Source organism: Lampetra planeri, chromosome 34, assembly GCF_965212315.1.
Source record: "Lampetra planeri chromosome 34, kcLamPlan1.2.h2, whole genome shotgun sequence".
Lineage (NCBI taxonomy): Eukaryota > Metazoa > Chordata > Hyperoartia > Petromyzontiformes > Petromyzontidae > Lampetra > Lampetra planeri.
In genome coordinates this window covers 3890023-3915554 of record NC_136140.1, presented here as the reverse complement: position 1 = coordinate 3915554, position 25532 = coordinate 3890023, and the positions used below count along the sequence as shown (strand labels likewise).

The following is a 25532-nucleotide window of genomic DNA, read 5'->3' as shown; positions in this document are numbered from 1 at the left end:
ATTGTGTGGTTTTTGCCTTCAGTAAAACGCAGAGAACTGTGCATTAAAAACGTCAAATAAAACGCATTAAATTCCCTTCATTGTTGAATGTAATTGCTGCATTGCTAACAGGCGTGGCGATGGCTTGGCCAGGTACACATCCAGCAGGAGATTGGAAGTGGATAATTATGACAATGTGTGCGGGTTTGGTTTAAAATGAGTGGTGTGGCACGGGAGTCATCGCTGGCACAAGTAATACAAATAGAGCGGTCCGAAGTTGTGGAGCTATATTAGAAATAGCCGGTTCACGTGCACAAGGAAGACCAAGGATGACATGGATAGATATCAAAGCATGGACAAGGCTCGCGTTGGAACACTGAGGATGGTAGAAGACGGTGGTGAAAGATTGCCCATGTTGCGGCCAATCCTCGAATCAAGGATGGCTGAAGACAAGGACTCAATCACACATGCGAGAGATAACACTGGTCAACACACTTTTTCTGGCATAAGGTATTCCAACGGTTTTAAGATAATTTTGGGGTGCCGATTCCAAATCTGGCATCAATAAAAACTGCAGAAGAAAAATATTAAATAAATGTGGATATCTACATAAAATGATATTATAAACACTATCCTAAAAATACAGCACCATATTCTAACACTAAAGCAGTCGCTGACTCGCAACAACTTGCAATCATAAGTGACAGAGTTAATTTCGGGTAAAATCAATGAAAATGGGGTATGCCGATAACATAAAAATGAGATCAGATTTGGAATCGGCACCCACAAATTCGTCTAAAACAGCTGCAAAAGTCCAGGCCTGAAAAAAATGTTTTTTTTGTTGACCAGTGCAATTTGTCCCTGGCCCCATCAGTAAACTATCCACTTTTCTTTTTACTTTCCCAAGTAAGACCCACTGAGCTTGCACAGCTCTTGCAGAAGTGACCCGGCCACGAATGATGGCTCGACAAAGTGGCTCATCATGTTGGAAATGGGGAGCATTTTTGTAAATGTGGAGAAAAGGCCACGTGACCACGGGGAGAATCGGCGTCGGGGTCGAACTGGCGACCACCTGCGTGTGTTTGTCCCTCGCCACCGTCGTGCCCTGAAATCGGTTCCGTGGATGTGGTATTGGGAGCTTCTTTAGGAAGTAAATGCAGTTCCTGGGAGCTTCAGGAACCGATTTTAGTTTGGCTCTTGAAGAACCTCCAAGGACGTGGAGTGAAACGTTGCACTTGGCGAAAAACACGGTTCAACCTGAAAACACAATCGAGCTATACAATACAAATGCAAAACCCCTATGACATAGTATTACATTTGGTTTTTAACTCTTGCGCCAGTCCATGATAAAACATTTTTTTAATATCAGTTTGACATGGCAATGAATAACATTTGCAGGGCATATCAAAAGGCACATCACCTCGTGTGGATAAGAGGCTAATTGAAGGAACTTTATACAATTACGTTGGTTCTGTGACATCGTGTTTCCTAATGCGGAGTGACGCGCTCGCTCGTTTCTCCAAGAGTTACAAATTAAATTAGTTTTTGTCTTCTGACAACATGACACCCATGGCACAATTGGGAAAGGGGGGGGGGATTTTAAACAAATAAATAAATCTAACAACTGACTGAGTGAGCGGCAATTAAAGTTCACCTCTGCTGTCTTGACAATGATGATGAGGTGATACGATCTGCAGTCAAAAGTCCATCACGCGCTGATAGAATCAACCATAAATCAACAGATGTGTTCGTGTGGCGCGAGAGGGGGGGGGAGGCATTTTACATATGAATGGGCGCCTACAATTCTACGTGATTGATGTGAAAAGATGGGATGCACAAGATGCATGCAACAAAGAGGGTTCCGGAAACCACAGATGCTTTCATTCTGAACAAGCCAAAACGGGGATCTACAATCCCAACATTCGCTAGGTCAGGTGAAGGTCACGCACAGCTTAAATTGGAATTCTAAATTGAAATCTGTTGATAGTGCAATGTGGCTTGATCGGTCTGTAATGATTAATGACCCTTGCAATTCGATTAATTGTCAAGTATGTATGTTGAAACTGCTTTGGTACCGTACGTAGCCAACCGTGTAATCAGAGGTGCGGACTGATTGGGAGTCACAATTCGATTTGAATTTTTTAAAATTTACATGACATTGTAAATGTTAACATCTGAGAGTGGCAGCAAAGAGCACATCCACTAAAGGCACACAAATCGAAAAAAATATCACGCCTGATTTAAAGCAAGGATCGTGATGAGAATAGGGTTTTCCCCTTTATCTGACAACAAAACAGGTGTCTGCATTCTGACCACAAGTATTGTGGTTAACGCAGACATGATTCCTTGTAAAAGGTTTCAGTTTGGTGTTTTAACATCTTAACACGGCTGTTTAGTTGCCAGAAAAAAGGGGAAAACCTATTCTCATATTTTGGTACTGGCAAAGGAGGTCCCACGATAAGAATTGATTTGAATCCATGGATTGATACATCGCTACACCCTTACTGGATAGGGTAGCAGAGGAGCAATCATAAATGTCGGTGGTGAATTGACAAGAAAGGCGACTTCACTTACAACCACAGGCTTAATTAGCACTAACTTCAAGGACAGTGCATACATTATCAGAGTTATGTTTTTTTGTTTGCATTATGACTGCAGGTATTGTGGTCTATGCAAACATGACTCCTTGTAAAAAAGGTGTCAGTTTTGTTGCCAGATAGAAGGGTAAAAAACCAATTATATTTTTTACTGGCAAATGAGGTTCCAATGGTGTAAATCCTTACCCAGATCTCTCATACTCTGATGGTGCATTGTCTTTGAGTTGTGCGCCTTTTGGCGCCATCTGGTCCAACACCATGTGAGACTAGGCTCTAAGGAAAGCTGTCTCGGGTGTGGACCAATCAACTTCATGGACAGTTCATACATTATCAGAGTTATGTTTTTTGTTTGCATTATGACTGCAGGTATTGTGGTCTATGCAAACATGACTCCTTGTAAAAAAGGTGTCAGTTTTGTTGCCAGATAGAAGGGTAAAAAAACAACTATCATAGCACTAACTTGATATTGCAGATTGTCAATCGGTTTGTCGGCAGGAACTGCAACTTTGCCATGTGTGCACAATTCATGGGTCTTATGTATTTGTTCTTGCTGCACATATGGTACATGTGTTGATCCACCGCTGGGTGAGTGCCTCCCCACACCGTGCGAGTCGTTGCGGTGATTTGGGCATACTTCACCATGCTGGATAATGTAGGTGGGTGAAGGTGGGTGAAGGTGGGTGAAGGTGGGTGAAGGTGGGTGAAGGTGGGTGAAGGTGGGTGAAGGTGGGTGAAGGTGGGTGAAGGTGGGTGAAGGTGGGTGAAGGTGGGGAGAATACAAATACAGAAGAATGACGTCGCTGCAGTCCTCTTGCCACACACCACGTAGCCCCACTGCAGCCTTTGTCAACCTGCTGTGCAAGCATTGGCCAGGCTCAAGACCTGCTTACCTTTCGAGATCCGATGCAGAACAAGTGCATTGCGGGTGATTTGGTCATCAGCTTGCTTGTCTAATTTGTGCCTATTTTCGACGTTATTCTGCCAGCTTAATTTGTTGCCTATTTTTCTGCAAAATAAAGAAGATTGAGTCTTCTTCTTGGTTCTTTCGGTAAAGTCACGTAGAATGGAAACAATAAAAAGAATAAAATAAAACATAATAAAATAATTCTCACGACGTTTCGGCTACAACGCAAGCAGCCGTCTTCAGGTGACTTAAATCGAAAAAGATTGAGTCTCAATTGGCTCCGTCAAAAATATATAAAGTTCATGTATTTTGTGTGAAAAAAAAACTAAGGTGTAAAGTGCTCATGATCAAATCACGCCGAATGTTCCAAGTTTCATCAGATCTCAGAAGCTAAGCAGGCTTGAGCCTGGATAGTGCTTGGATGGTTCACGATCGTGTACGCCAGGTCACCCATAGGGCTGCGTGGTGGGGAGAGAGGAGAGCGGTGCAACAAAATCTGTTGTCCTGTGCTTCTAAGTTTCCACATATATTGACCTTCGCAAACCCACACTGACAAGTATAGCGACGTACGAGCAGAATTCAAAATCTTTTAGATTGGAGGAAATCCGATGAGCTATGAAGCTCTTTTTCACAAATGTCCTAGTAGATAGGTTAAATACGAACAGTCCAGTCCCGGACTTACGAACACAATTAGTTCATGAGACCCGTTTGTAAGTCGAACGGTTCGTAAGTCGGAACACAACAATTGTATTTAAATGCCAACGCACACAAACACTCCCAGCGCGAGTCGGACTCATTGACATCGCTCAGCGGGACAAAATAGTGCTACCGCTCAATTTGCGAGTGAGAGTTATCGTTTCAAGTGAATGTAAAAAAAACCTAATATATCATGGAACCTGGTTCCTAAACGCGGGTGTTCTTTAGTCGAGGACTGCCTGTAACGGCCCTCATCCAGCAGTGGATAGAGACTAAAAGGGCCCTTACACGTGAAGACGAATTAGGGCTCTGCACTTAGCGGAGCAGCAAGGATAAACCACCGCGGAGGACCGGCAGCGATGAGAATTCGCGAATTTATTTAAGTCGCGTTTTCTGCCTCTCGCTCGCCTTATCTCCAGCCAAGGTCTCCCCCCCCCCGCCAAAATTCGCGTGCGCAAGCCGAGGCCATAAATCAAGATGCCTGGAGCCGGGTAGAACCGAAGGGGGGGGGAAGGAGAAAAAATAAATAAAAGGCGGGAACAAAAGGAGCGGCTTTATCTGGTGGCGGGCTTGGCTGGCAGGCAATTTATTTTGCTGCATGCGTTAATTTGGGGGGGGGGAGGGGGGGCGAAAGCTGGCCGACAGGATAATGCATAGGTGTCGGACAAAGTTGGCCGATGATGTGGAAGTAGGTTACCTGTTTAGCAAAGGGAAAGACCCAAAGAATACAAAGGGATGACGTTTAAAATTGTGCGCGTGGGTACGCGTACGCCGCTCGCCGCATGCACGATGCATAATGCAAACGCGCTTTTGGGAGGCCCGTTGTTTTTTTTATTCACAACAGCGGTGTGGTTACATTTCGAAGATGCTTGCGATGAGATAGCGTGCATATTTTATTCAGGTTTTGGGAAGATAGTGGAGTGGGAGGGGGGTTTGGCAAGTGTTCCCTCACAGACTGATTTTACGCGCTAATGTTATCAGCATTATAAAGTTGCGAGGTGTTTAAAATCCCCATTACAGATAGGGGTTGGAATTGGCAGTGGTGAATCTACAGAACGTGCCCTGGTATCCATTCCTGTTGGGATTTAGTGGTGGTGGCGGCCTGCAAAGGTGTCCTAAAAAAACCCCATTTGATTCCCTTTACAAGGGAGCTTCATGGCAGAGGTGGGACAAAGTCATTGTTATGCAAGTCCAAGTCGAGTCGCAAGTCATCAAATTCATGACTCGAGTCTGACTCGAGTCCAAGTCACATGACTCGAGTCCACATCTCATAGGTGGGACAAAGTCATTGTTATGCAAGTCCAAGTCGAGTCGCAAGTCATCAAATTCATGACTCGAGTCTGACTCGAGTCCAAGTCACATGACTCGAGTCCACACCTCTGCTTCATGGCATCCTTAATGTGGGCCCTAAGAACGTTTGTTTGCCGAACATTTATAACCACAAGCGTGTCTCAGTAGTATTGTCTGAATTAGAGTTGGCAGTCTCGGCTCCGTTCCTTTATCGCCGTGCTGAATATTATTACGCACTCATCCCATCAACACATTGCACATCCAATCTCTTGCCCGTGCCTCTCCGGCATAGTTCAACCACCGCGGTGCAGAGGTCGCAAACGGGTTTTGATTCCTTACCCGTAACCGGCCGCACCAGGGTCGCAAACGGGTACCCGTACCCGGCCGTACCCTACCCATACGGGTAGAATACACATATCGGGTACCTGATTGCGACCTCTGGGATGAAGCCATTTTGCAGGCGCGGGTGGGTTGATTCTAGGAACTTGAATTGTGAGAAGAGACAAGACGTTGGGAAATGAGTGACAGTTACTCACCAGTGACTCACGGTCTACTCGTACCCGTACCCGGCCGCACCAGGGTCGCAAACGGCTACCCATACCCGGCCGGGTACGGGTATCGGGTACCCGGTTGCGACCTCTGCCGCCGAGTTTGTGGGTGAACGTTGCCGTCCTCGCAATTGCCAGCTCGGTTTGTCCGTACGCCCAAAACCATCCCGCCCCCCTGTGAAAGTCATTTGGCCAGAAGCGTACAATTGTCTTTAGAAATGACAGGTCACGTGACAGAGCCGAATGGGTTTTAAGGCTGCGTCTCGCGACGCACTCACCTGAAGAGTTATCAATCGAGACACGGGGAAGAGATATGGGAGGGGGGGGTAAACGTACCAGAGACTCTCTTAAGAATTCCTTCGGCCCAGGAAGAAAACCCCTTTATTTTATGCACCTTAAACAAACACACGCTATAAAATATCAAAAGCACATTCGTTACACGACATGAAACAGGTGCAAGGTGAAATCTGCGGCTTGTGTATCAGTGAGTCACGTCACCATTTGTTCGCAGCGTTTATAAACAGAGGGCGGCTCCTTCGTCAACATGCATTGGACCTATATCTCCATCTCTTGCAGACACACAATGCTGACAGCACGAACACAAGTTTAAGAGTTTACTTTTTTTTGCCACTTGTCAATATTGTTGAGCTCTCTATAAGTAGGCATCATCCGTCTACTGTATAAAATGAACGTAGGAATGCGTGCATCAATCACCGTCAATTAAAGCAGTGGGTAGAGATTAAACGATATGCAGGTGGTGGAGCAGACTGGCTCCTCCTCGAGCTGGATTAAAGGCACATTGGCTCGGATTAGCGAGCGAGAACGTGTGTGTGGTCTTGCCAAATACAGCTGAATGTAGAGTTTAGCACGTGGTGTGCTTCACGGGATTATAATAATTGCAACGGTAGCATTGCCCTTTATTCACCCAGGAAATCCTCACCGAGTCTCAGGACTATATTGCAGCGCTCCTCATCATTTTATTTATTCCATGGCACACTTTCGAGCTTGCTCGGTTCTTCGAGGTGCTCCGAACCAAAACTAAACTTTTTTTTTATTGTACCAGGTAAGGCCCACTGAGCTGTATAGCTCTTTTTTTTCAGAAGCGACCTGGCCACAAATGATAGCTCAACAAAGTGGCTTATCACGTGGACATTTGTAGCAGCCAATTAACCAAAACGCATGCTTCTAAATGTGGAGGGAAAAACCGAAGGAACTGCAGAAAAACCCACGCGACCACGGGAAAAGAGAGAATGCGCAAGCTCCAAACATACAGGCGTCGGGATCGAACCCACGACCTCCTGTATACCAGGCGAGGTAGTGAACATCTCACCACCGTGGCGTCCCAATAAATCGCCGTGGGAACCGGGCCGGTGGGTGGAAATGCACTGCAGCTGTTGTTCTGTGCATGCACGGCCAATAGAGAGGGCAGGAAGGGAGACAGGGGTCTGATCCACCACTGAATGGCACGAGAGGAGAATTCTTCTGCACTAGTCTGCGAGCTGTGGTTCTTTCCCTTCTGGACTTCCAAAACTAGAGTAGCACACCTTGGTCTTTGCCGCGAGACACTGGTTTGTTAAGTACCACTCTCTATTAGGCATGTTTGGATAATTATCGTAATTAGTGGGTGTCTGGCACGTGAGAGGAAACCGGACTAAATAAATAAAATCCATGCATATGAATGAGGGGGTAACGTTCAAAGCCCCACACAGACGTATTTAAGAATCTATTGCTGTAGTTATCATTCAGCCATCTCGCAAGCCAAGCCTACGACACCTGGTATTCCCAGGCAGTTCTCTTGTCAAATTTCTAGCCAGGATCATGCCTGCTTAGCTTCTGAAAATTACATGCATTCAGGTTGATGCATTTATAGACATTAGGAAGGGTATAAAAACAAAATCTGCTCCATCCCTGTTACTATGTAATAAACTATTTAAATAAATAGTTCCGCCTTGCAACAACTCATGTGTAAGCAGATTTTAAATAAGAGCTCATGGAGATGTGCACATCCAAGGCATTAGCATTCTCATCATCAGCCACGATCAATCCACCCCCTCGTGATCCAGCGATGCGACAATCCACGCAGCACGTGAACCAATCTCATCGCCTCTGTCTCCTCGGTGGACGTAAACCCCCAAGACGACCTCGCGATCTGCAACATGCGTGCGAGTAGATTTTCTTAAAAATAAAGTTTTAAAGGTGTTCGAGGCCCAAGCAAAAAGTTTACACTCAAACCAACAGAAAACGATTTAAGGGGGCGCCAGGCATATCCATAACTTTTAGGCAAAGTCGAACAGGGAGAAATGTGTAATTGCATTAAAAGTTTCATGAATTCAATCAAAATGTTGACAATTTATTTTTCTGACCCTATGTGGTAATAGTTATTACAGTAATAATTCTTATATAACTCTACAATATGTAGTAGAAACCTTACTGTAACCACCTCAATGTTGCGTGCCGCGTGCCTGCAGTGTTGAACACGGTCGACTTACATCGCAGACCAACCCTTGTGTTCCGCACCAAGACCTCCGATTGCATTCAGCCACTCACAGGCTCACTCCCTTATGGAAGACCCTCAACAGACCACTCGACCAGTTCATCAGAACGTAGGGAGCGGGCCTCAATGAGATTTCAGTATTCAGAAGGCTTCTTTAACACGTAGGCTTTCGCGACCAATATTATTCATAATAAACGTTTTGGGGTTAGATCGCGTTATTTATAAATGTGTCGTAACCCTCCACCACCCGACATGGCCAATCAGTAAAAAAAGTGTCACGTTGACAAAAGACAAAGTGTTGAACACACCGGTGGGCTAAAGTAGTGACCCATTTGCCTTTTGTCAACGTGACACTTTTTTTTTACTGATTGGCGGGTGGTGGAGGGTTACGACACGTTTATAAATAATGCGATCGAACCCAAAAACGTTTATTATGAAGAAGGCTTCTACCCCATACGTGTGTGTGGCATATTTATACCCCCAACCACTTAGGCTGCGGCTACTTCATGTAGCGGTGAGCCTGGTCAGCGAGGATCTTTGCGGAGGACTTGGCGTCGTAGAAGAGCTCGCTGATCTCCTGGATGTGCTCGCGCTCGATCGTGTCCTTGCCGTGGATCTTGGCCAGCAGATTCGCCGGAGTGAGCAGCTGCATCGCGTATCTGCTCCAGCAGGGGAAAACGACGAAGGAGAAAAGCAAAACATCGGAACGCGCATAAGGAGGTGACCGGGCGGGTCGGCCATCAGGACGCTGACTAAGCAATTGCCGCCGTTGAGACCCTGATGGTGCGACTGTTGTGATTAAACCGGGTGCTCAAGTGCAGTGAGTTGGTGGTTGCGGCCCGGTCAGCAATAAACAGACAAAAAAAACAATCCCATCACGTAAAACCTTGCTTCTGCACTTATATTGACATTTCAGTTCGTGAGAATTAAATATATTGGTTTGACTGTCATAAAACGGACATTTATCTCCACAGCAGGAAGGGTAGGAAGTGCTGCCATTCTACTGTGTAGAGCAGAGGTTACGTGGAGGGATCTCAGAAGTAGTTCTCCGATATCTGCTTCCACGAGTTGCTCTCCAACACGAAGGATTGCACCGATTCTGCGAAATATCTCAATGGACCGTTCGTAATGGCATGACACTGACCAGTTTGCTTCCTGCTCAGGGCCAACACCAGTGACCATTTAAACCGGTCCTGGGCCTCCCCTCGGTCAACTCAGCCTCAAAGGAGTACCTGGTGCGGTGTGTAAACATCGCCACTAGGAAAACAAAGGCGACTGGGCATGGTACTGGCCACCCACCCCGCGTGCCGACCTTCATAGGCGCTGGTTAACAGCACTCGCCCCAACACTCTGCGAAGGCTATACGGGGAATCTTGGTCTTTGTGTACGGTAGTGCAATGTTAAAATAAAAAGACTCCTGTGTAAGTTAAGCTGACCTGGTTCACTAAATCACGGATAAAACTGCTGGGAGACACGCATAGCATTTCTATTTATAGTTTAACGTTGTGGTCTTTTTTAATTAAGCTGCCTTCTTGCACTTTCACCACCAAGATGTAATGGAAACATTGTTTTTACCAACTGAAGGACGCTACTTTTAGATAGCTCTCCAATTATAGTTTTTTTTTAAAGAAAGCAATTTAGATAATTAATCACAGATATATATAAAGAAAATCTTGTTTGTGTACAATTCCTTGAGATAAGTCCTACTACGTTCACGGACGTTTCCCCAGCACTGTAACTATTCTGGGCCCAATAATAATCAACGTAAATTAATCTTATTTAAAAGAAAACAACCCTGCAAGCGAGAACGTATTAATCATTAAATGAAATCTTCACAATGCACGTGAAATTAATTTAGAAAATTGCGCCGTTCCTGGCCTTGCGGGTCACGCAAAAGCCACTGGCGTCCTGACCTCCGCGTGCCCCGCACGAGTTGTGGACAGTCTCTCCCCCTGATGCAGCCCTTCCTTTGAGCTCATCACCACAAAGGTAATTACAGATGACCTCCCTCCCCCCCGCCCTCCCCCCCACCAAAACTGATTAGGGATGCTGCCCCACGACTTCCATGGTTTGCTACGAGCGGCACCAAACTGCTGGGGCAGCAGCTCCGCGGTGGTGTGATATTAACCACCTCGCCTGGTCTACAGGAGGTCATGGGTTCGATCCTGAACCCTGACGCCTGTTGCATATTTGGAGTTTGCGTGTTCTCCCTGTGGTCGTGTGGATTTTTCTTCGGGTCCTCCGGTTTTTCCCTCAACATTTAGAATCGACGTGCATTTAGAGCAGGGGTGGGGAACCTTTTTTCTGCCAAGGGCAATTTGATATTTATAACAGGATTTTTGTTGTTGCTTGTAGTCACTTTAAGATGTTTCTTGTTCATGTTTTTGTTTTGTTGCGGTTGCACCCGATTCAAGAGCCGCATGGCTCTCAGGGTTATACCTAATAAATTAAACTGAACTGAACATCATTCGCGGGCCATACAAAATTTAATTTATGTTGCTATGAAAAAAGCTTCTAGATTTATTGAATTTCGAGTCGAGCGGTTGCCTTGGCAGGGCCAGATCAAATGATTTTGCGGGCCGGACGTTCCCCACCCCTGGACTTTAGAGCATTTAGCTGCAATACATTTCCACAAGATAAGCCACTTTTTGTTGAGCTATCATTTGCGGCCTGGTCGCTTCTGAAAAAGCGCTACATATCTCAGTGGGCCTTTGCTGGTAAATAAAAAATAGTTTAGAGTTTACATTGGTGTCCGATTGACCAAGACGCCTCCACTCGCACGGCCACCTTCCACGGTGAGGCGAGATTTCATGAGCGGCGATATTCCCCGGGGCTCCCCAATGTTGCGCTCGATTGATGCAAGCGGTTGGAGGGCCACGGTGGTGAAGGATGACAAACAAGATGTCAAGAGCCGCTCTATTCATGGAGCCCCGTTTTTGCTTGGAGATTCGATCAGAGATGTACAAACGGTGGCAAATTCCCGTCACTTGCATCTCTCTTTGCTTACCTTGACTTCCTAGTTCTCGTCCTACTGCACGTTTCCCTCGCCTTGCCTCATCTCACCGCATTGGTTCATAGTATTGTCTCTTCTATCGTACTTTACTAAATATATATTTAAAAAATACTTATTGATTTCCGATTTCAGATCTGGCTGCGTACCTGAGGTATTCACCGTTTGGCAAGAGAGCAAAAATGTGCCAATCGGTGCACCCCTACGCTTCATAGACAAACAATTTGGATGTATGCAGCATCTAAATGCGAATGCATCCCAAGACACTGTCCAAAAACAGCGTGCATACATATTTTATATATATAAATAACCATAAGCCTAAATGCATATATACTAGCGCGGTTGGCTATGTACGAGGCAAAAGAAGTTCAACATACGTAGACACGTGCATGCCGTCGTGCCGCAGGGGACTCACCGCAGAGTTGACTTGTTGCCGATCTCCCCGAGGTGCACCACAGCCTCGTCACTCAGCCTGATGCTCTCCGTGTGAGCCCGGATCTTGATGATCTGGAACGCACGAGCGCAGCCAAGGGGATTTTAATGCTGGGACGGTGGCCAAAATCACCCCGATTGCACCCGCTCTCAGCAGACCTCGGAAGCTAAGCGGGGTTGAGCCTGGACGATGCTTGGATGGGAGACCGCTGTGCACAAACAGGCTGCCGTGGGGCTGTGTGGTTGGGCAGCAGGGGGCGGTGCAGCAACGTCACTGTGTACTTCTAATGGTCCACGCCTCCACCAACTTACACTGACCAGTGTGGGGAAGTATGGTCAAACAACCCCCATGACCTGCACGGAGTGGGGAGAACCTAATCTAGCGGTGTAATGACAAAATTCCTGTACATTTACATGTGTCTGTATGTGTATGCGAGTATGTAAATATGCCATGTATATGTATACATACGACTTGTATTTCTATACTCCTACACCACGGTGTCTCCGTAGAGGAGCAACGGGTTTCATACGGAGACATCGTCACTTCCATTTCAACCACTGTGTGTACACGCCATACATACACGGACACACAAACCATACAGACAAAGGCCTTAATATACTGTTGGGGACAAGTGCTGTTAGCGACCACCTAAGAAGGCCGGCACGACCTTCTTAGGCCGCCTTTGTCTCCCGAGTGGCGATGTTCACACATTGCAGTGTGCGTTGGTCGTCGAGAGGCCGAGGTCACCCACCTGCACCATCTCGTCGGGCGTGTACAGCATGGTGCGCACAATCATCACGCGGTCCAGCAGGTCCAGTGGGATCCCATGTGGCGACAGCACGTCCTCCGTGCCCCTGGGGGGTGGGGGCACACGAGTGCGTCCCTCACGTCACCACCACCGCCGCCAAACGCACGCAACGTTCAAACGTTCTCGCTGTCGAGGTCTAGAGGTCATCAAAGGCCAATGCTGTTGATGCTACCACACCGTCGTGTTACTCACGTCTGTCCTTCAGACTTTAATTGTGTTAGTGCATCATTAAATTACAATCTCTTTGGTGTTGTTGCATTTCCATTGTCTCGTTTCCATCAAAAGCGAATTTCAACAGGTCATCAGTCAACACCACCAATGCCAACACATCTCACCATCCTTACAATGATTGATGCGTAATTGTTATAGTCAATACCGATCTTAAAGGTCCTCTCTTACATTATCTTGAATTTCTTCTCTAACTTCAGGTCTTCCCCTTAGGTCGCCCACCCCTAGTTGTCACTCCAATGTCTGTAACGGTAACCTGCCCTCCTCCATCCTGCACAAGTGTTCCACCCATCACAACCTTCTTTTTCTCCCGATCACATCTACAAATATTTTCTTTCCCAGTTTTGTTATTAACTGCCAAGTTGACTACCCTATCTTTCCATGAAATGTCTAGCAGATGTTATTTATGTGTGGTAGCAATCCACCCCAAATCAACTGAAGCCATTTCCTGGCTAACTAACCAGGACGTAAACTTACAAGTCGCTCTACACAACAGTCATATGCGCGAGAGATCAACAAGTTATTTTCCGCTAGAAACACACATCGGACTACCTTCTTTTCTCACCAGCGTGTGGCCTTACCGGATGATGCACCTGCCCCGGTTGGTGGCGAAGATGACGATGGGCGCGATGGAGGACTCGAGCGCACGGTGAAGGTAGGTGAAGCACTCGATGTCCAGCATGTGCACTTCGTCCACAAACAGCACGCCTGGCACCAGCTCCGCCACACCCTGGTCGATGTACTTGTTTACCACCTTGTTGATCTCCCCGCGGAGCTTGTCTGAAAAAATTAATGCATGCAAAACAAAGATCCCTTACAGACTGTATGTATGGGCGCCGCATGGGCGAGATGGTAACTCTCTCGCCTGGTATGCAAGAGGTCGCGGGTTCGATCCCGACCCTGACGCCTGTATATTTAGAGTGTGCATATTCTCTCTCCCCGTGGTCACGTGGGTTTTTCTTTGGGTCCTCTGGTTTTCCCCTCCACATTTAGAAACGTGCATTTCGAGTATTTGGCTGCGATACATTTCCATGTAAGCCACTTTGTTGACCATCGTTTGTGGCCAGGTTGCTTATGAAAAAGAGCTATAGCTCAGTCAGTCTTACCTGGTAAAATAAAAAAATCGTAACTAGTTAAAAATGTATGTATGTTGAACTTCTTTCGCACCGTACGTAGCCAACCGTGTTAATCGGAGGTGCGGAAGAACTGTTGGGACAAGTGCTGTTAACGAGCACCGATGAAGGCTGGGGTAGTGCAGCCCAGAACCATACCCGGCCATCTTTTTCTCCCCTCCCCACTGAAGTTTGCAGCAGCTACAAGTTTAAGGCCAAGTACACCTAGGGGAGGCCCAGGTTGGGTTTAGATAATTGCGACCGTTTACAATGGCTGGAAATCAAAATGTCGCCAGGATCGTAGCATAGTATTGCGCTAATCATGACGCTACTGCGCAGTGGTGATATAATCCACGCACGCACACAAGCTGTGATCGTGCAATGGAGCCACACACTTGACTGTTATCCACTCTGCTTGTCCCATGCATAAATGGCCATTATCTTTATTACCTCCATTATCTTGCTACAATCGCACAATATATCTGTACCATCAGCCATCCACCTGCTGCACTTATGAAACAATCTAGTCAATGTAGATATCAGTTCATTTATTTAGTGATGTATATCTCAGCATGCCATCCCTTCCAACTGTCTGTCTGTATCTGCCGATCTTCAAATAAAACTTCAAGGACTGTGTTAGCAAGTACAGCAGAATCATAACATGCCAATACTTAGGAGCCATTAACATTAACAAATGCTGCCTTGGAATTGAAATGTCTGCGTATTATGCTTTTGTTATGTGATTGGCCCAACGTTCTACGTTTACTGGGTAGTTGGTAAAAACTCAAGTTATAACAAAGTCCTTCTCGTATGCACAAACAGGTGTGACAAAATCGGGGCCCCGCAGTGGGGAGGTGTTCACTACCCTGCCTGGTATACAGGAGGTCGTGGGTTTGATCTCAACCCTGATACTTGTTTATTTCGAGTTTGCACGTTCTCCCCGTGGTCACGTGGGTTTTTCTTTGGGTCCTCTGGTTTTTCCCTCCACATTTAGAAAAATGCATTGAGAGTGTTTGGCTGCGATAAATTGACATATAAGCCACTTCGTTGACCTATTGTTTGTGGCCAGGTCGCTTCTAAAGCTCAGTGGGCCTTACCTGGTAAAATACAAATACTTTAATAGTTTAATATTACTGTTACATTTAACTGGCTCGTTTAGTCTTCAAATAACGGTACCTTTTGTTATACATTTACTCATTCCTATGCAAACATTTGGCCAAAAACACGTTTATGCTGCACATAACAAACATGCAAGATGGTGAGTGGGGGTGATCACCAATGGTTGATAAGTTTGTAGAGTCACGTAGAATGGAAATAATAAAAAGAAAACATAATAAAATCATTTTCACGATGTTTCGGCCACAACGCAAGCAGCCATCCTCAGGTGAAGAACAGGTCTGTCGAGAAGACAGAGTCTGAATGAGACACCCCAGGCTTGGAGCATCTATTGTGGCCGAAACGTCGTGAGAATTATTTTATTATGTTTAATTTTAATTATTTTATTATTTCCATTCTACGTGACTTTACCGAAAGAACCAAGAAGATGAATCCCTGCAGTCACGAAAGCTTTAAATCGAAATTTAAGTTTGTAGAGGTTGAGACCTAAAGGGCCAGACACGCTGCATGTGAAGAGTTCAGCATCATGCAGAGTCACAAAATGCCAAGCGTGTTGCGTCTCACCTGTGATTTCTGTCTTCTTAGGCTTCATGAGCTGGCCCATCATGGACAAGATATCCTGGCCACCCTGTTGACATTACATGCACGCATAATTACTGTGTACAACTTGCTTAACCAGAGCTATTCATGTTTTTATATTTCCATTGCCTTTGTGCCGTTCGCCTTTTGGCGTTCTCTGGTCTGACACTGGTGAGACAAGGCCATGCATACATAACATGAGCATTCTAGATTTGAAGTTTTCGTGACTGCAAGGATTCATACTCTTTGTTTTTTTTGGTCAAGTCACGTAGGTACAAAGTTAAAATAAATGAAAACTAAATTAAATCACGACGTTTCGGGCGCAACACAACCAACCGCTTAGGTATGTCCCCACCTGAAGAGGAACGCTTGTGTTGCGCCCGAAACGTCGTGATTTAATTTAGTTGTTTTCATTTATTTAAATGTTTTACCTACGTGACTTTACCGAAAAAAACAATAATATGAGCATGTTGGTTTGCATGTTTCACTACAAGCACGTGTGTTTAATGCTGACCTGATGCCTTGCAATAAGTGTCTATTTGGTGTTGTAACATCTTAATACTTCTATTATTGCCGGAAAAGGTAAAAAAATGGTCTCAGAGACATGACATTCTATATATAAAAAAAAAATTACCGATATGTCAATCAACTGCTGTACAAGGTCTTTCTGCGCCAAGTTGGTCATGGGGATTGTTTTAACGTTTCTTCACCACGCTGGTCAACATAGGTTGGGGGAGAAAGGGGGTGAACAAGTCCCCGTCTCCCACCCACCCACCCACCTTCTTCATTCATCTAAAAAACTCAAAACGTTTGTCAAAAACACTGTGGTCTTCAGAGAAAAAATATATCATAGGCGACATCTCGGGCAATGGCTCTTCTTGAAAGCATGTAGATAGGCTAGAAAGAAAACAGTTGTAAACTGCACTTTAATATAGTTTTTAACATTTCTGTATAGCATCTTGAGTTGTGATTGCATTTAGATGATATAAACATTTGTATATAGCAGCGTTCTTCACTAATTTTCAGAGGGAAGCCACTTTCACCCATAAGACAAAACCATTGGGTGTGACAGCACGATGGGGTGTTTCCACATTTGTTTATTGTCGGGGCCGCATGTCAGAGGCCAATACTAAAGGCCTGTGGGCCTTGCAATGAAGAACACTGCGATATACATTGAAACTGGTGTTGTTGTATGTATTCCTCTGCTGCTGCATGCTTCTATCCAATAAGTAATATTTAAAAATACTTTTTTTAAAACGCGCTTTAATAAAATGTACCCTACTCGTAATGGCAGAACTCCACAACTCCAGGAAGTGGCCCCGAAGCTTGCCATAACGTAAGGGACCGTGGTGGTTTACAGCCAACGTCAGTTGAACGTGGACAATTAGACCCAAGCAGGAACAAAACATATAAAAAAGAATGTTTAAAAATACTTTTTTTAATAGAATATAGTATTGTCATCAGTATCACAAACGTATACCAAATATTGCAGTCAATACCACATTGGGAAGTGGGTTAAAATTGAGTTACAGACAGAGCGACTTCATAGAAAGCGTGTAGAAAGTGTGTAAAAAGAGAGTTTAAAAGGTTTTTTTTTAATGATAGAATATGGTATTGTCATCAGTATGACATAAGTATACCAAGTTTGCAGTCGATACCACATTGGGAAGTGGGTTAAAATTGAGTTACAAAATTTGAGGATACGACAACAACAGACAGAGAGCGAGTTAAATAAAAGCGTGTAAAAACATCGGCGTTGTGTGCGCGCGCACGTTCCCATCAAGTGTTGTGACCCCGTGTACATCCGTACCTGCGGGCGTGCGTTAGCCACGTCCAGGTCGTGCAAGGTCACATCCTGGATGACCTCCTTCTTCTTGTGGACGTCGCCTTTGGGCAGCGGCACGTACTCCTCGGCCTCCAGGTCGAACTCCGTGGCGAACGTGTCGCAGCGGCCCTGCCTCTGCACGAGCAAACCGTGGGGCGTGAGAAAGCTGCCCCACCCGCCACTCACACCACTCCGTTTCATTAGTTTAATCATCAAATTGTATCCCCAATTTCGCTGCGGCACTCACCTCTCTTGTGAATTTTCTAACAATGGCTCCGTGTTAGCACCGAGCAATTTCCTTCCGATATTAGGAAGCCACTGGAGCAATGCACTTTTTTTATCTAAATCGAAAACTAATTTCTTTAGAACTGCTTTTTGTATTTAGTTTGTTGTTCTCCCCCCCCACACTGCCGATTAGCATGGTTGACTATGTACGGTGCGAAAGAAGTTCAACATACATACATAATGGACAAACAATGCCCCATATTTCAAGTGGAATACCATGTAAGACATCTTATGGTGATGCCTAAATAGAGTTCATCCTACGTGACCTTACCGAAAGAACCAAAAGAGTATGGATTGCTGCAGTCACGAAAGCTTCAAATCCAGATTCATCCATCCTCATGAGAGCTTTTGTAAGGGAGACATACCTGGGTGCCTGTGCACCCAAGCAGCAACCAGGCTCACCCCCGCTTAGCTTCAAGGAGCTGATGAGCTCAAGCTTTGACTTCAGAATGCACGTCCAACGATCCACTGCTGGATGTAAAGAAGACCTGGGTATCTTTCCACCCAAGCCACGACCAAGCCGAGCCTCACTTAACTTCACAGAGCTGATAAAACTTAAACTTTCACGAGAGGCTGTACGTTGGCCTGGGGCATACCTTGACAGCTCCACTGTTGGCTTCAATGTAGATGACGTCGCCAACCTCCACCTTCTCTTTCTGCAGGCTCTCATAGATGGACGGGTCCAGCTACATGCCGACGCACACAAGAGATGATCAGCCGTGGTATCAGCCGTGGTGTTTGACAAGTCACAACGATATCGCAGTCACTGTTGTCCTGTAGCCGCATCTCTTTGCATACATTTTTTCTCACAATCAAACCTTATTTATTCCCACTAATGCCTAGAGCACCTTTGTGATGATAAACCATAGCCTGTCAAGACAGATGCTGCGTTTGTTATACATTTGGCAAACCAGCAACATTTGATTAACTCATTTTAAAAGTACTGTACTGCTGGCCATTCACAGGGAGGTAACAAGCACCATATAACTATACGTCCAGTCATCCGAGACCGAGTGGCTAATCAACTAGAGCCAATGACATCACTTAGCTGGCCCCCACATTCTTGTAAAAAAAACACATCTAGTATCATCATCATAACTGAGGGTTGATGCCGATCATAGATCCTGTGCACTGAACACACTGGGTGGATCAAATTCATCCATTCAGTGTTTTATCATCAATGTTACCTTGAGTTGCTTGGTGCCCTTGGCCGTCTTGAGGCTGATGATCACGTGGCTGATGGTTTTGCCGTAGCCACCCATTGGGTTTTCTGTCTCACACGGGCTCAGCTCCATCACCTCCCCCTCGTAGACCTCCTTTGTCTCCTTGATCCTTAACCCTGAGAGGACAGGAAAAGTGCGTACATTCATCGTAATATAATTTGAAAGCAAGGTTTACTTAAACAGAAATTAATGTGCAAAGGTAAAAAAATAGGGGTCAATTAATTGGGGGTTACAAGACATTCTGGACTGCCCTGTACACCCTACAGTCTCCAGATTTCCAAGTCAATGTGCTTTAGGCAAGCAGAAAGAGGTCCAGGCCACTCGAGTCGCTTAGTTACGGCTCAATAATGCTGAGGGATGCTGCCCAGTGTAGGGGCTTGAGGAATTGTCGTACCAATGGCGCGCCTGAAGTTCTCCATGAGCACCTCTGTCTTCTTGATCTCGGTAGAGTAAACTTCGCTGCCCACCATTGGACAGAAGGGCACCTTGCTGCCCAGCTCCTGAGCTATGGCGAGCGCCAGCGCGGTCTGCAAACACCCGGAAACAACAAGGTTGATGATCGTGCAGATCCATTACGTTTGACGAACCATAGCACTTCTAATTATTTTTACCACTGCAGTAAGGCGATACTTCTCAAGCGCCAGTCTTTGTGAACCGTCACGGTCCGCGCCCTTACACATTTGCCAATCTTCCACGTTCATATTCTGTACAAATTCCGTATTCACACGCTGTAATGCTCGTGAAGATAAAACAAAAACCCACCCATCATTACCTTGCCTGTGCCGGGAGGCCCTGCGAGTAACACGGCTCGTCCTGCCATCTTCTTGCTCCGGATAAGCTCCACAATGATCCCGCATGCCTGCGATAGAGAAGCACAGTTACTGTCAGACTTACCGCAAAATGTGAAAACGCTCAAACCTACACAAGATCTGCGTCCTCCCACCCCAACTGTTTACGCCTCATCAGTGGGGGGGGGGGGGGACGACGACACACGTCCACTAAACTTCTCGTCGGTAGGTCGCTCCTTTGTGTGTCTGTTGAACTTCTCTCGCACCGTACGTAGCCAACTGTGCTAATCGCTGCTCCACAATAGTTTTTTTGAGTTAGATCGCGTAAATATAAATGTGTCGTTAAACCCGCCACCACCCGACCCAGCCTATTACTAAAGTTTGTCACGTAGACATGGCATGTTTACGACATTGGCTATGTCGGGTGGTGGCGGGTTGAACGACACATTTATATTTACGCGATTTAACTCCCCCAAAAAAACCTATATTATGGATATTGGGCGCGAGAGCCTACGTGTTGGGGCCGTCCATAAATGACGTCACGCTATTTGACGATTTTTGACCCCCCCCCCTTCGTCACACACGCCATCACAAAAAGTCAGACCACCCCCCCCTCAAATATGACGTCACAAAGCTCTGCCCCCCCCCCCCCCCCAAAATAAAACATGCTTCAAATCGCTTTAAACTATTGTTATTGTCGTGCGTACTTAATGTGGCGCTGCACTTTGATGTTGTAGGAACAAACATTTATTAAAAAGTCTACTTAATTAAGTAGCACGTGTTGTCTATATTTATTTAAAGTTGCGCATTTTCATGTGACGTCACATTTCTCACCCCCCCCACCCCGAGGTGCGTGACGTCATTTATGGACGGCCCCTCCTTCCACTCAGCAATCAGTGTTGGTCGACGTCCCTGCCCCCGTTCATATCCAAACTAATCTCTTCTCGGCTATGATATATATTTCCCTCTATGAGATGTGCACGTTCAAAGACTATTTTTGTCCTGCGTCTTGGGATGCATCTGCATATATATCGACGCACTACAAAAAAACAACGGAATATTTGCAATTCCATCGAGGCAGAAAGAGGAACACGTGAATCATTGAACATACGCAGACATAAACATTAAATAGTCAAGAATACTGAGCTGGCTTGAGGCCTAGGACACGTGAAGGCGATGGTGGTCGAAGGCTCAAGACTGAGTGGCAGTCAAGGAACGAATTTCGAGGACATTCGATGGGGGGAGGGGGGGGGTAGGCAATATGGGGGGGGGGGGTAGGCAATGGGGGGGGGGGTTGACGATGGGGGGGGGGTAGACGATGGGGGGGGGGTAGACGATGGGGGGGGGGTGGAGACGATGGGGGGGTAGGCAATGGGGGGGGGGGGGGTTGACGATGGGGAGGGTAGACGATGGGGGGGGGTAGACGATGGGGGGGGGGGGGTGATAGACGATGGGGGGGGGGGAGACGATGGGGGGGGGGGGTAGACGATGGAGAGACGATGGAGAGACGGAATCAACTCATAGCGTGGGCGCCACGATGACTATACAACGAAGGGACGCGAGACACGGGCGACTACTTGGCCTTCACGACACCCAACCTGAGGGCAGGCGACTCGCGTGTCCCTCTCTCCCTTACCTCCCTCGCCATCTCCTGCCCCACCAGGCCGGCCGCGTTGGCCTTTGCGAAGCCGGCCTCGTCGAGGCCCAGGCCCTTGACGTGGCTGTGCGCGGCGATCCGCTGCGTCTTGGTGGTGCTCCGCACCTCCTCGATCTTCATGGCGAATTATGAGAGACAGAGAGAGGGAGAGAGAGACGGAAGGAAACCAGCGAAGGCAACAAACACAGAAAGAAGCGACCACGCGCCACTCGTTGGCGGGGTTTTCTCGCAAGCGGTCGCCACGCCTCGCTAGATTTCCCACAACGCATAGGCGGCCGCCTCCCGTATGACCGCCTGCTATTGGTCGGTCCGCGAGATGAAAGCTCGCTCCCCATTGGTTGCCACGGCCGCGCGCGCGACCCCGCCGATAGAAACGGGCCGAACGCTCCGAAGCCGCGCTCGTTCGTTGTACGAATTGCAAAGTGGGGGGCGGGGAAAGGGGGGTGGGTGGGGGTCGGTGGGTGGGGGCTCGCGCGCCTCGTGCCGTCGGCGATACCGACCGCGTGGGTTGCCATGGATACGCGGCTCAGCCAATGGGAAGGAAGCGACGGTGGGCCGGGGGGGGGAGGAAATGGGGAGGGGGGGGTGACGTCATGGCCCTGTTGGCCCGTGGTCGCCATCTTTGTAAGGGAAGCAGGCGGTGGGACCTTATTGATCACCCGTGGTGCCCCTTATACATCTCAACGTTCATCCTACAAAGTCCCATCACAAGGGAGAAACACGAACAAATAAACACAACTATTATTAATTTTTAGCCTTTATTGAAACGGCTGTAGGCCGTATGGACCTCAAAAACGAAATTTCCCTGTACAAGAATGCAGGTAAACCCTATGGGTTGGCAGCTATGAAACCATGGCATCGTTATCATCACCATCGTCGTCGTGATCGATGTGGTGGTGCAAAATCGCCCCTGTCGATGTCCACCGCACATTTCGTCATTTATTTCCACTGCTAATCGTGAAAGTTGTCAACGTAGACGTAGAGAGAAGACCTCATGATGCAGGCAGTGGTGATGAGAAGGAAATTGGCACTATTTGGACACACACGTATGTCGAGAGTGGATATGGGGCCGTTCATAAATGACGTCACGCACCTGGGGGGGGGGGGGTCAGACATTTGTGAAGTGGGGGGGGGTTGAGAAATGTGACGTCACATCAAAATGCGCAACTTGAAATAAATATAGACAACACGTTCTACTTAATTAAATAGACTTTTAAATAAATGTTTTCTCCTACAACATCAGAGTGCAGCGCCACATTAAATACGCACTACAATGACAATAGTTTAAAGCGATTTGAAGCATGTTTTATGTTTTTTTGGGGGGGAGGGGGCAGAGCTTTGTGACGTCATAGTTAAGGGGGGGGGGGTTCTCCCAGAAAGATGCACAACTGCTCCAGCATATTGGCACAAGACACGATAAGCTATCGTTTAAGAATATTTTATATTGTGTCCAAGTCGCTTCTGAAAACAAAGGCTAATAGCTCAGTGGGCCTTATCTGGTAAGAAAAAATTGTTGTTTTTAATTTAGATATTTTAAGTGATTTGTTTAAATTTCCTATACTTTGGGCTCCTATCGTTTTTTTTTCATTGTTGCAACGTTCTGACCCCGTGTCCCCCCCCCCGACCGGACATCTGTGGGGGAAAAAGAGCTTGATAGCTCATCGGATTCCTCCAGGGGAAAACCCAAAAAACATTGAGATTTCTGTAAACATGACAAACTGTAGTCAGTGTACAGCTAAAGTTTGGCTCACGATATTGCCCCGCGGATCGTGATGATGATGAAGACTGTAATTGTTCTAGATTCTGTAATTATTGTGCATTTACTCTCCAACACACCGGATTGTTACCGTACTAATAACGAATCTCCGCGTTCTGTTTACGTGACAAATCCCTCGCTAATTGTCGGGTTTAACGAGATCCAACCCAGCACACAACAAACACAACCACCCCTCTGGTTACGGATGAAGATGTAAGTCTTGTTGGTGATGGTGGGGAGGGAAGAGTTGGCACATTAGGGGGCCACAGGTGGTGCATCAGCCACTCATCTCACTCAGTCGACCCGTGACCTCTGCTGGGTCTGCCCCGTGACCTCCTGCCAGCGGGCGTTCGACACTTCACGTGGCCTCAAAATGTGCACATGGCCTGGCACAAGCGTCGTGGGGACGTCACCGCCGCTTAGTGGCGAATGGCAGCAGTGGTTGTTGTTGGGGAGGAAGCCCTTAGTAAGATGTCGTCTTTGGCGTCTTTAAACGCGTGCGTTGGTCCGCCCCTTTAACACACAACAGCTGATGCCCGGCACGGAGTCTCTCATCTCGCCTCCATCGCCAAATGTCTCGCAAGGCGTTCAACTTCAACGTGGGCGTCCTCGGCCACGTGGACAGCGGCAAGACGTCGCTGGCGAGGGCTTTGAGCAGCACGGCATCCACGGCCGCCTTCGACAAGAATCCGCAGAGCCGTGAGCGCGGAATCACTTTGGACTTGGGGTTCTCGGCCTTTGGAGCACCGCTGCCATCTCACCTGCGCGATGACCCCAGGGCAGGTGGCTTCGAGGCTCTGCAGGTGACCCTGGTCGACTGCCCGGGGCACGCGTCACTCATCAGGACCATCATAGGAGGTGTGCCTTGACGAGGCAGGCAGCCGTTCGCTGCTCGAAAACTGCTTCCTGTTGCTGTTCACCGGCAATTTTGGTGATGATGCCACAGACAATTCGCGTGTTGCTTGTGTGTGTTTGGTCTCAGGTTTGTGAATGTGCTTTTGCGATCAAATGTATCGGGGGGAATGAACGAAGAGACGACGGCTACCCTCCGCCACGCACCACACATGCGGAACAGGCTCTTGGTTGCCCCATTAGGGTCTCTGCCCGGCTCATACGATCCCGGTCATTATTAAGAAGAAGATTAACATCTAAAGTCTCAAAGTCGTCAAGAGATAGGCGGGGTTGTGTTTTGAATGGTGGGGCCTTTTTGTTGATCTGGGTTTGTGTGCCGAGGTCAGGAGGTCATCCGGATAATTGTCGTCAGCAGCAGCGGGGCAACGTCGTAATTGTGATTAGCAGCTGCAGATGCGTAATTGAGAGACTGCACAAGCAAAGCATTGGCTGTAACGGTAGCAAGAGGAGCATGATTATCATCAGCAACAGGACCATCGCCGCCGCCACCAAAGTGCAGGATTACAGGCGTGCATAGCCACCACCATTGTCAGTAGCAGCAGCATTTAGTGATGCACGGTTATTGTATAACAGCCTAATCACTATCAGCAGCAACATTTAAGGACAACAGGATCAACAACAGCATAATCACGTGGTCATGATCAATGATTGACGTCCGTGCTGGCACACAGAGGAACTTTTAGGTACGTTTGCAAATTGCGCAGTTTAATGTTCACTGATTCATTGACCATACTTCATGCTATTCAGTGGGGGGCGGTGAAAGAGGGGGGCATCGGTGTGCCAGCAAAGCATAGGGTGCTCGAGATGTCTTGCGACCCCAATTTAATTCTCTAAAACGTAATCTTTAAATAAAATTACTTTATTTTAAACATAAATAAATATGCAAAGCAATAAAAAAAACCGGGGTCAATTAATTGGGGGGTCACGAGACATCTGGACAATGTATACCATTATATTGCATTGCCCTCTGTTGGCGAGAAAGTGGCCTTAACAGCCCTCGGTTTCATGCATGGCGGCTCAAAAGCTTGCTGGTGTGGCTTAAAAAAATTAACCCGTAAAAACAAAGTTTTTCACTATAAATCCTTTATATGCGTGGCGGCTAGAGTCCTCTCGTCCTCTGGCTTGAGATGGCTGCCACCTATGGGTCAGATGATTTCCTGCCACCATTAAGCAATTGGTAATTAAATATTTAAAAAAATCCTAACAAGTGTAAACTTATGGAAAAAAAATTTCACGAAAATAAATTGTCACGCACAACGAGTCTGTGTGCAAAATGTCAGCTCGATTGGATC

General features: G+C 46.9%; 2 protein-coding genes across 3 annotated transcripts in view; one reads left to right on the top strand and one right to left on the bottom strand.

Annotated features, from left to right (window-relative positions):
* Positions 1-6361: 6361 nt before the first annotated feature.
* Positions 6362-21842, bottom strand: LOC144730039 (ruvB-like 1). The gene is made up of 11 exons (XM_078610532.1): positions 21552-21842; positions 19900-19986; positions 19522-19654; positions 19092-19243; positions 18501-18590; positions 17605-17754; positions 15780-15843; positions 13569-13767; positions 12703-12805; positions 11934-12025; positions 6362-9167 (listed from the first exon to the last, which is right to left on the bottom strand). Exons 1-11 carry the CDS (start codon positions 21690-21692, stop codon positions 9008-9010), a joined length of 1371 nt encoding a protein of 456 aa, XP_078466658.1. The 5' UTR covers positions 21693-21842; the 3' UTR covers positions 6362-9007.
* Positions 21843-23807: 1965 nt separating this feature from the next.
* The window catches only part of LOC144730038 (selenocysteine-specific elongation factor-like), a 69451-nt gene continuing 67726 nt past the window's right edge, over positions 23808-25532 (top strand). The window contains exon 1 of one of the 2 annotated variants that reach the window (XM_078610530.1): positions 23808-24186. In XM_078610530.1, the coding sequence (XP_078466656.1) occupies positions 23901-24186 (286 nt within the window). In that variant the 5' untranslated portion in view covers positions 23808-23900. Of the gene's footprint in view, positions 24260-25532 lie in introns of both variants that reach the window. The other variant, XM_078610531.1, reaches the window with a different exon arrangement.

Bases quoted from the DNA above. Each gene is read 5' to 3' on its own strand.
- LOC144730039 (XM_078610532.1), bottom strand. From the start codon at position 21,692: ATGAAGATCGAGGAGGTGCGGAGCACCACCAAGACGCAGCGGATCGCC. The intron at 19,655-19,899 runs GTAATGATGGGT...GGGTGTTTGCAG, and splicing joins GGCCTCCCGGCACAGGCAAG to ACCGCGCTGGCGCTCGCCAT. The intron at 19,244-19,521 runs GTACGACAATTC...CTGTCCTCTCAG, and splicing joins GAACTTCAGGCGCGCCATTG to GGTTAAGGATCAAGGAGACA.